Here is a 12,065-nt window from a genome sequence, read left to right on the forward strand (position 1 = left end):
TTTCGTATGCATTGATGTTGAGGCTACGCCACTTGCGGGTCCCGGGGAGCTACAGCAGCGAAGCAGCCCCAGAGATAACTTTTTCTTCCCCTTTTTGTATGTATTCAGTCGTCATCAGCAGGCCATCACGTGGTTTCCGAAAATAACCGGGTGACACGAATAGATTTTAGCCGAGACCGGCGGAAAGTTTGTCTCAACTCTGTGTATGTAAAAAGACGATCCACAAGCAGAGATTTGAGATCCACGAGCAGAGATTTGAGATCCGCAAGCGCATTTTTGGTTGACAAATACAAAATGGATTCACAAATGCCTGATCGAAAGTTGTCAATTTTAAAGAGATATTCACAGATCTTTTTTTTTATTTGTGAAAATATTTAGCGTATTTGCAGATCCGTTTTACATTTGCAAATGTATTTGTGAGTTTGCAAATATTTTTAATGCATTTGTGGATGGTGTTTTATATTTACAAATCACATATTTACACACATATTATTTTTATGTTCACACAAATAATTATGAGACACATCTATGCCCATATGCCCCTCTCTAAAATAACTGGCCCCAGTGTGCCCCCCCCCCCCCCCCTAAATTTCTCTAGAACCGCCACTGGGCCTGAATGTGCTTTATGAAAGGCAGGTTTTCCTATAAATAAAATCATTTTTCATACTATCTTGGTTTCTTATTTTTGCTAAGGACATATTGTTCTGTTATAATAAAAAATAGTAAAAAAACAACCAATTGAAATGTGTCTTTTATTGTATTCACTTGCATTGCATTTGATATTGAGGTATAGCCTAATCCACAGGTAAAAGGAAGTCACATCACATTTTCAATATCATTAAGATTTAACTCGAAATTCAACGAGGGGGATTTTTAAATAACATTATTATCCCCTCCTTCTCTCCCTATTCTCCAGGCAAACTGTTATCTTTCTGTAAACGGACGTAATGTAAACTGTTGCGCATTCCGCCTGTCACGACGATGCGCAGCGGTGGAACCAGAAGCGGTCTGCGTCGGAGAGGAGTGGAACAACACTGGTAGCGCAGAGTCGACGATCCGCTGCATCCCGATCCTGACGTGGACGCACAACAGCAACAAACCCATCAGTATGTAAACGATACACACTTTTAATGGAGCGTCGTCTCCCCGCTGCACAGTATTAACCTGCTGGACAATGCGGACGGTGATGCGGCGAGCAGTGGGTGTGCGCTCCTGAAGACCCGCCGCGAGTCAACAGAGAAGAGCAGCTTCACCCGGCATCTCCACCCACCGCGGATCATGTGTTTTTACTCCCTGCCGTTCTCCATCCTCTCCAGGTTAAAGCCGACGGAATCGACCAAAAGGACCATGATCCATTAAATACATGTATCCCCCCCTGCAGCAGCATCACGAACCAGGAGATCCAAGATGAAATTTCCGATTGAGAATCCAAGAAAGCTCGGGAGCATGAACCCTCCACCACCACCAGGTTAGACTGTCATTTTTAATATTGCCATCCAATCTGCATCTTCCCATTGAATCCCATTAAAATGCCTCATCTCATCACTGCGTGTATTGAATTGAAATGCTGCAGTCTGGGTAATTGCTACTCTACAGTGTTTACCTGGTCTGCACCCACTGATTGCTTCTGCCTGAAAGCTCCAGCAAGCTTTCCACTGAAAGATTAATGCTGGCAAACATTGACTTTCCAGAGAAATGTGGTAGTGGAGGCTGATGCTGCATGCTGAACGTCACTATGGGAGAATAGGCTACTGCAGCCTGTGCCATCCCCACTGATGGAAACACAAAGGGGGGGCTTGTTTTGATGTGTCTATATCTGCGGAATGATTCAATGGGAGGGAAATATGTATTACCAAATGATTCCAGGAAAAATTAACCAGACTGTCAGTCTTTTTAAACATGACCTAATCTACCTCTGGGAAGATCCCCCCCGAAATCTTGCATGGGTGTCACGTCCTCCTATAGCGTAGCTTCAACATCTGTTTACCCAGTTGGTGATTCAGCACATGACATATTAGAGATGTATGACAATCACTTCCAAGTCTTGCTTCTGCACCGTTAAAGCTATGGTTTTGTATCGTTCATCATCACGTCTGGAAAGAAAGCGGTTTTCTATACACATTGGTTACATAACAAAGCAGACGATTCTATCGGTATCTATCTAAGTGTGCTCAGCGTCAGTGAGATATGGCCCTGGTCACGATTCCACTGTTAAACAACATTATTTAAGATGGAGAAATGTAAAAAACAATTGTTTTGTTTTGGGGGCTGTCAGTCACACCGGGGGGAAAACCCACACACATTATATAACCATATTCAACAGCCTGGGTTGGTTCCAGGAGAAGGATACATTTCCACTGTACACTTTTAATGACGTACACAAATGGGTTGAAGCCACGTAAAGCCATTTTAAACACATCTATTCAGGTGTCTTTACCAATGGAAATGAGTTTTTATTAAAGACTACATCCAATGCAATGCATCCTCCCCCTGCACATAATGTCTCAAAGAAAGAAAGTAAGCACACCCAAAAGAACTTCTGTGTAAATACTATTTTCAAGGTCAATAATTTGCCATTATTTTCATTATTGATCAATCTGCCAGTAATTACCCTGTTAACTGATGTATCCTTGGTTCTATATTGTAATACAATAATAGTAAAAGGCAGAGGTGACATCTTCAAATTGTTCAAAAAAGTATTTGATAGTGCATTCCGGAGAGGGATGGTACATGCAACAAATGTCCCAAAACTTGAAACGATAGTGGGTTGTTGCAATGCAATGCATGCGTAGCTGCCAAGGCACTCAAACATTGCTTATTTTTTCTGACCAATAGAAGTAAGACTTAAAAATAAGTTGTATTATCCCAAGCTCCTTGAGTTTGAAGCCTGTTGTCAAAATGATTCAGTGGATTAGTAGGTTACTTAAAGTTGTATTGCACTCCCAGAAAGGTTCATTTTAACACAAGTGCTTTACAATGGACATTAAATGCATTAAGATTCAGGGCAATGAAACACATTCTACTGTTTTATTGAAATACATGTAAAAACAGTCATTACAAAGCCAAGAGAATACAAATTAAAAATACACTCAATAGAATAAAAAAATATATGAAATACAACTATAAAGTTACAGTGTAAGATATTACTTAGATATAAAGAAGGCAGCGGCAAAACAAAAAAAGTCTTCAGCCTTGATATAAAATACTTTATTGGAGAGGACCTGCAGTTTTCTGGTAGTTTGTTCCAGATATTTGGAGCATAATAACTGAACGCTGCTTCACCATGTTTAGGTCTGACTCTGGGGACAGAGAGCAGACCCCTCCCAAAAGACCTGAGAGTTCTGGAAGATCAGAAATGAAGTCAATTCCGGTGTAAATACCTCAGAAATGGAGTGACATGATCCACTTTCTTAGTGTTAGTGAGGACTCGAGCAGCAGCATTCAGAATACCTGCAGCTCTCTAACCAGAAATAATTAAAGTCAAGAAATAGCCAGCGTATAATTACTTGGCAAAAGATGGCCACAGGTGTTTTCACCCTTCCTGGAAAATGACCACATCTTTACCTCCCGTTGGTAGAGACTTATTGTCTTTGACCCACTGGACTTTTTGATTTACGGATATGCAGCCAGTGCTTCACAGATCTAAACTTGCATGAGTTATAGATAAAGTCAAATGGATAAAAGGTTTTTTATGAGTTTACAAGTTTAGCAAAAGTCTTACTCTTGGAAGTTATGTTTTTGTGTTCAGGGTTTTCTCCGGTTGTTTTTGTTGCACAACAGTTGGTGTTGCAGCTATGTGTTACATATACTGTACTGCATCTCTGGGTAAACATTAGAGTATGTTGGTAAAAGATTAGTCTTCTCTCTTCTGCCTGTCTGCAAACATCCTGCAAAATATGAATCCTGGGAATAAATAGTGTTCCAGAGATTGCATAAAAGGCTGTAATAGTCGTTTTCCTTTCTTTTATGGTCTCGCTTCAGAGTTTGTCGATATAATATTTAAAAAAAGCATTTAGACGTGTATTGTGTAAGATTGATTTGCCCCTCTCTATTTCTCCTCCCAAATCTGTTTTGCTTAAAGGCATTTAAAATTGTTTCTAATTAAACATGCATGCTTTCAGGGCCGTATCCAGGATTTCCTAAATACCGAGGTCCAAACATGCTAGGGGGGTTCGGGGGATACCCCCCGAGATTTTGGTGATTTTCATGATCTAGTTAGCTTTTTAAGTCCTGTGGGGGGTCACACATTAGATAATGGGAGGCGTGTGGCGCAGTGGATAGAGCCTTGGAGTTTGGATCAGGGGGTCACAGGTTCAAACCCCACTGCAGTCAGCATGTCGTTGTGTCCCTGGGCAAGACACTTCACCACAAATTGCTCCTGTGGGGATTGCCCACAGTATCGAGTATGTAAGTCACTTTGGATAAAAGCATCTAATAAGTAACATCTAATAATATATTGATTTCAAACCATGTCAGTGGGCTGCAGCATCAATTAGTTTTGAAAGTGTGATACATAAGAATCAGTTGATTGTTACTATTAATGATCTGGACATGCAGAAGAGGCTAAAATCATCACAAAACATTGTCAACATTCATTTTCCATGTCTCTCTCCTTTCCATAACCTGCAGCCTCTCTTCCATCTTCTTTTGTCTCTCTGTCTTCTTCCTGTTCTTTACTCTCTCTCTCTCCTCTTTCTCTTTGTTCAATCTCTCCCTCGTTGTTCACTTGTTGCTCCTGCCAGTGAATTAAAAGCAATTCAGCCATTTAGTTAATTTCACTTGTTTGTTTGATTCTCAAAAGAGAACAAAGATGTAAGCAAATTGTGTTTTATACAATTGTATGTTATTATGACATCAAAACGGCCATAGATGTATGTTGTTTTACAATTATGCCTATTGTGTATATTGTAAATGAAGACTATTGTTATAGATGTATAGATGGATAGATGGGGTTATTAAGCCTACATTATTTTGTGTGACTGTACCTGCAGTTCCTCCCTGACTTCCATCTCTCTCTCTCTCTCTCTCTCTCTCTCTCTCTCTCTCTCTCTCTCTCTCTCTCTCTCTCTCTCTCTCTCTCTGCCTGTCCTGTCTCTTCCTTACCAAAGCTGAGCTTCGACTGACGTAGTCTTTTCATTTAATCTGAGTCAGTGTAAAAAGAAAACAATACAATGTTATATCTTCAAAGTTTTACACAAATTGAAATGAAAGAAAAGCATTACAACGTTTGTTAAAAGGTAATCCTTCTGACACTGGATGAACGTAATTAACTTTAGATAAGATGGCGGTCTTACCGCCCGTCCACACAGCGGCATGCGTTGAAGCTTGCTGGCAGGCGTGTCTGAAACTCCAACAAACCAATCACATGAATCTCCCGCTCCTGACACACAAGCAGCGATTTCAGTTGGCTTGTACTGGCATATGATTCGATTGGCTGACGCTTCTGCCGAGGCTTCAAAAGTGAGCCACGCCAGCAAAGCTCCGCTTCGCTTCCCATAATGCAGTTCGGCGAAAAGTGACGTCACCCCATTCAAAGTGAATGGTGAAGCTTTCAACGCACGCCGCTGTGTGGACGGCCCGTTATTATTCGTCAGGAGAATTTATCAGGTTTTTCCGTTAACTTCCCTAACTCATGCCAATTAAAATGTACTGCAGGAATGCAGTGTAGACTTTTTTTTTATTTAAGTTGTGTTTTTCTTGAGCCTTAAGTTCTACATAGACACTTAATACACCTTGAGATGTTGCAACACACACACAATTGTTGACTTGTCTTGTGTTTCAGTGGAAGTCCAGACCAAACTGGTCCCCCCAAAGAAGGTGCAGGTAGGCATGCTTCAGTGCAGCCTGGTGCATGCCAGTGTGGCCACCATGCAGAACCCGATGGGCTGCGCTCTGCCACGGCTCTCTGTCGCCCCCCGCCCCCCCAGCGTGGTGGCCAACATGGAGGGGGTGGTGGACGGTTCAGTCACCTTCACCATGATGAAGCTGAAGACGGTGCTGGCAGTGTTCGTGGTGGTGGTTGCGTACCTGGTGGTGGGGGGCTTGGTGTTCCGGGCGCTGGAGCAGCCCTTCGAAAACAACCAGAAGATCACCATCACAGCAGAGAAGGCCGCCTTCCTGCAGAAACACCAGTGCGTGTCCCCGGACGAGCTGGAGGCACTCATCAAGGTAAGAGCAGCCGTTGTTCGATACTGCAGCCTTTCCAAAGCCCCAAATGTGGATCCCAGTGGGGAATAAGGTCTACTGAAACCTGAGCTTTATATCGATTGCACTCTTTTCAAGCGGCAAACACACCCCACACACTGCCAGCCCCCTGGAAATAGATACAAACCACACTGTGCTGTCTCGTACACACAGTGTAGAGTCCTGATGGCTCTACATCCTTGAAACTTCTTGAGGTTGTGTGAATTTGAGAATAATTTTCCACTGAGATGTGTTTTTATAAATCGAAGGTCTCAACTTTACTATTGTTCGACTTCCTGTATCTTTATTGGGTTTTTGTACGTTGGATGAACAAAGAAAAAATGTAGATTGTGATTTCACTCTGAGACTGCCCTATGGAAACTCTTGGGATGAGTATTTTCAACTATTCTTCTTTGACATTAATCATTTGAATCCATTATTTCATTAACGAAATACACATTAATAAACAAAATAACAAATAATGATAATTAGATGTTTCCCAAGCTGATATGTTTAAGTGGTTCTAATCAGAAGGCGCCACATGTTTCAGCTGCAAAGAAGATCAAACTTAGCCTAGTAATAATGTTCAGTTATTTAATAATGATGATATTAATGAGAACATCCATCAAATAAATAGATAAATAAATGCCAATTCTACCAATAACACTAACATAAGACTACAAGTTCTAATAAGTTCCAATGTTCTTTAAGACATTTCTTTGAAACAAGGATGCACTTTTTAAAGTGTTTTTTCATCATTATGTGTCCTTCAAATGAGCCAACTCAAGCAGGAAAAGTATTTCTCAATGAAGACTATAACACAGCCGGAATTCACGTGAAAAATTAAACTCAAGGATGGATTGATACTGACATGACACAACTTCAAACTCGAAAGCTGTACGTTTTTCTTATTAAAATGTTTGTTTTATATTTAAGCCTTATAAACATTGGGTAGAACTTGTTCAAAATGCGTATATGTCTAACTTCCATCGTAGATTCACACACTTAAGGAATGTCAAGGGATGTGATAATGACATAAACTGCTGAGAGGGGTTGGATTAATGTGTTGCTGGTGTGAACTTCTTTTCATGTAGCTCTTTCTGGAAAAAACCAAGCTTAGCCAGTTTTATGTTGTGCTAATGCCCCCTTTGCTCCGTGATCCTCACCAATGTATGCATCTAAATGTACCTAATAGACATACCCCTAAGATAGACATGTAAAACACAACCTGAAAGGAAACTGTGATTACTTCGCGTATGTGTGTCTAATCTTGATTAGCGTTAGCACCCTGTTGCTAACTTGATTATATTCAAGAATATACACTATACCAGTACTTACAATACTGGTATTAACGGCAAACTATAGCACATGTGTTGCAGTTCTTAGTTTAGATTCAACTTCGTTTTCATAGCAGTAAGTGTAATCAGATATTTAAATGCAGTTTAGCATCCAACCCATCTAAGTGCAGAGTAGTAGAGTATGTACAAAAAAAAACCTCTGGACTACCAAGATTCAGAGGTCAGCAAGGTGGCATCTGAGGTGTAGAGGCTGTTCATGAGCCTGCTGGTTTGGTACCAGAGAGTGCTGTAGTGGCACCCAGAGGGGTGTAGATCACCCAGTCTGAGGCGGGGTGAATAGTGACCATAGACACCCGTAACCAACGCTTCGATGCATGAGGAAGGTTTCACCACCTTTCACGTAGGGATTATTTTAGCTGCTGTGCTGAAGTGCGTACATTCATTTTGCAACACAGGAGAAGATTTAGCACATACAGTGATATAAGAAGAGCTTCAGATTTTCTTTTCACAACTCTTTATTGGGATTAATTATTTATTTGTAACCTACTGTGCTCCTGTTATTTTGGTCATCACACACCCTATAAAATCTCAGTATCCACAGGAAAACGTGTCAGGATGACCAATGTGACCTGAGAGCTCCATTACCCGCTGACACAAGAAACCTTTTACTCCGATGGAGGCCATGATCTGGACAGCTTTTCTAAACTCATGGCTCTGCTACTTGCTACTACTGTGCCTTGTGTGTATTATATGTTAGGAACAAAGGATGTTTCACAATCAAACTTTATTAGGGTGTTGAGCGATATGACATGAATTATGCAACAATCTTGCAGTATTTTTTAAAGAATATTAAACTGATCTTTTAAAGAGCTGAAACATATAATGTAACCATGATTTTAGGCAAGTAATGGGGTAGAAATGACTGTTTTATGTTGTTTTGTCATTGAATGGTATACAGTAGCACTGTCGTTAGGTAGAGCTATATCAAAGGCAAATTCTGCTACAGCGTACTTTATATGACCAGATTTAAATACTGAGCATTTTTGCTTTGAATGGTTAACACTAACCAATACTTGTACTGCAGTACTCACTTTTGCAAGCACCAGGGCTTTTCACAGCCAAGTGCTCACAACCACTCATAAAGTTGCGGAGTAACACCCAGTTGTTCGGCATGAACAGTTATTGACCTCAGCAGTAGTGAAACCCTATATGATAATGGCCAGGATAATGTAGAGTACAGCCACTGCAGCTGAATCCAGAGAGCTGCTATGGATCAGTGCCAGCTCCTTTTCCCTGCCTGATGCAATCAACAATACAGAATAGAAACCCATAAATCCAGAGCTGCATAGTATCCATCCACCTCTGTAAATAACATATAGAACATTTGCCACAATTGAAGGTGCAGAAGTGTGTCTAGCAAACACTGATATGGCTATGAATTACTTTTAGACAAATTCTGCATTACAGTATCTGATCAATTTACATTGAAGAAAATACCTGCTGTAGAATGAGTGCTGTTTCCTGAAAGAAGACGCTGCATGCAACTCACAGACTGAGAGATGATCATGCTGAGACCTGTAATGATGCTTAATCAAATGCTCTTGCAGTAAAATCCACTTACCACATGGTTCCATTTTCAACTCTAAAATGAGAATAGCTGCTCAGCATACCTTAAGTGAGCCTGAGCCAAAGTTGTTGCTAACTTCTAGGCTAAGCTCTTCACTTTTATTTGTTATCCTTAATCATCATTTAATTATATGATGTGTCTCCCCCCTTTCTCACTTGCTAAATAAATGACAGAGCCAAGTCAAATGGTTAACAGAGAAAATAGGAAAGGCCCCAGGATGGAACCTTGAGGGACACCAGTTTCAAATGTTTGTCCCTTTTCAGAAGTTCAACCAAGTCCATATCGTGTAGGGCTGTGCAATTTAATCAATCCTGCATTATATATCGATATTTAGTTTTCCGAGAAAGTATCTATATTTCAGCCGCGGGTATCGATACATTAAGTCTGATAACTGTGTTCGTTATTCTTTAAAAAGGAGACTAATTGAGTCTCTGAGAATGTTCAAATGTATACTTTAATTAATAAAAAGCGCGGTAATGTTACAAGCAGAAGATGGTTCAGTCAGAAAAACAGCTGTGTTCTGGCTCTCGTGAGCAAAGGGAAGAGAGTGAGCTCCACCTTTCCAGCTGTTAAATATCCTCTGCTGGCTCCTCCCTGTGAGCCGGTTGGCGCTGCTGGGGGCCGGCCCTCCACGTCTCCAATGTTCGTTGTTGCGCATTACAGAGGATTCAGACATTGTACATGAAATATATAACTAAACACGCCCTTTCTCCTCCTTATCTCTTTCATGACTTTTCATTAACACATTTTAAACGCTGTAATCAATACTCCAAAAATACCTCACGGCTGGTATCATTTCCGGTAGTTCCGGATGTTGTCTCATGCTACCCACGTCTGTAAACAAACGTATTCAAATAAACTGTACCTTCATTTAATATTCAGCAATAATAATATCTCGACGTCTATAGTTGTAGTGTTGAAATCAGTAGGTTTCGGTGTGCAACACTCCGTGTCATATCGCTACTAAATTCACCTCTATAGTAAATGGTATATTAGCCACAGCTAAATGCTAACCGGAGATGAAGGATTTTCAGAATAAAAGCTTAACAACTGGTTGTGCACAAGAACTTCTGGTTTTTCAGTATAAAACAGTATTTAAGCTGACGGTATGTTTAAAGGTGGGGTAGGTAAGTTTGAGAAACCGGCTCGAGATACACTTTTTGTTATATTCCATGGAATGCTCTTAACATCCCGATAGCAATGAATATATTAAGTGCTTTGACAACAAATCCATAAAATAACGTCATCTGTGGAAGCCGTAGTACTGTAAAAAGCACGACCAATCATTTGAGCCGGCCCGGCTAAAGTAACTGGATGGCCTACCTGCCTGTCAGCCTTCCATCTGTGCACAAACTTATCTCGTGCCCTCATTGGTCATGTGCACGTTTGTGTGTGTTGGAGGAGGGGCTCTGTGAGGAAGTGGCAGATTTTCTCCGGTTGTGTATTTTCAAATTCTAGTGCACTCGAGCTGGTTTCTCCGAAATTACCTACCCCACCTTTAAAGGTCACATGTCATGGCCATTTCCACTGATCATAATTCCATTGTTGAGGTCTACTAGAATAGATTTATACTGTGCATTTTTCCAAACTCACATTGGTTTCGCATATGCATCTCTGTAAAGTATGTGTATTCACTCTCTCCACTAAACGGCTCGCTGCAGCTCTTGCCCCCCCCCCCTCCCTGTGAGCCGCGATCCCAACTGTCTGTTATCAGCCTGCAGCCAGGGAGGAGAAATCAGCTGAGCTGCATGCACTGAGTGTGTGAGGAAGCCCGTGGATTGGTCAATTTGGACCAATCAGCGGGGGCTTAACGTAACGGCTGCGCGGACGTAACGTAACGGCTCCACGGATTGGTCCATTTTGTTCCGGGGACCACATGACATCATGATGTACCCGGAAGAATCAAATGGACAGTGACGTATCTCCAACGAGGCGTTTTGGGGAGATATTTTCTGTTTTAGAGTTTTACTCGCTACATGGTGTACTTTGAGGGTTTTGACTCTGCACACTATTTACATGCATAAAAACCTTCATAACACACAAGGGGACGGGTAATAACCGGAAAAGCATGACATGTCACCTTTAAGGTACTTTATGCCATCAAAACATTGATTTTAATTTCTAACAAGTCCCATTCAAATCCACCGTGTTCCGCTACCTGCTGCACCTTTTAATTATCCATTGTGATACTGCACTTTATGTACTTACGTTTCAAAGGCTTGGAAGCTACAGTTTGCACTGTTTCAATAAATGAAACAAATTTTCTCACCACATCTTTTGATTCATTTTGTCCAGCATTTGCAAGCTGTAGACTCTCTGTCAGAGCCATATATTGTATAATTGATGCTTTCAATTGTCAGTTGAATTAATTCAATCCAAGTCAACAGAACACTCACAAGATGTCACCAAAATCACACTGTCCCTTTAAAATCTTTCAGAAAATGATATAAGTGTATCGAATTATATCGAATCGTATCGAATCGTATCGTTGGCTGAATATCGTGATATATATCGTATTGTGAGCTGAATATCGTGTATCGTATCGTATCGTGAGATTATTGTATCGCTACAGCCCTAATATCGTGTATGCATGTCTTTCAGTAGAAACTTTTTGAAAAGTTGCAAAGTTTAACACAACATAAATAAGGAAACGTTTACTGGTAGCTTCCTTCTTAAACATGCAAATTGTATATTTTAGATACTAGAATAACCACCGTAACCATATCCTTTAATAAACATTCCACCTAAGTATAAGAGGCCCATTGCTTGTAAGATAAGTGCGTGATACAATAGATGGGTGGCCATAGCTTTGTCCCAGGAACTTTTCTTGGGTCCCCAAACAGAGAGAGTACAGAGATGCGGTCCATTATATAGACCCTCCAGAAAAACGCGATTCTGCTATCGCAGAAATTACCGCATAATCAGCAAAATGGCGCATATTTTTAAAAAGCCGCATA

General features: G+C 40.8%; 1 protein-coding gene across 1 annotated transcript in view; it reads left to right on the plus strand.

The window, feature by feature from the left end:
- The first annotated feature begins 1,006 nt into the window (after window positions 1-1,006).
- kcnk10a (potassium channel, subfamily K, member 10a) overlaps window positions 1,007-12,065 on the plus strand; it is a 42,752-nt gene continuing 31,693 nt past the window's right edge. Inside the window, exons 1-2 of the mRNA XM_034075480.2 lie at window positions 1,007-1,468; window positions 5,783-6,168. Of these exons, the coding sequence (XP_033931371.1) occupies window positions 1,408-1,468; window positions 5,783-6,168 (447 nt within the window). The 5' untranslated portion in view covers window positions 1,007-1,407. The remainder of the gene's footprint in view (window positions 1,469-5,782; window positions 6,169-12,065) is intronic.

Source organism: Pseudochaenichthys georgianus, chromosome 24 (genome assembly GCF_902827115.2).
Source record: "Pseudochaenichthys georgianus chromosome 24, fPseGeo1.2, whole genome shotgun sequence".
In the NCBI taxonomy this organism is placed as follows: Eukaryota; Metazoa; Chordata; class Actinopteri; order Perciformes; family Channichthyidae; genus Pseudochaenichthys; species Pseudochaenichthys georgianus.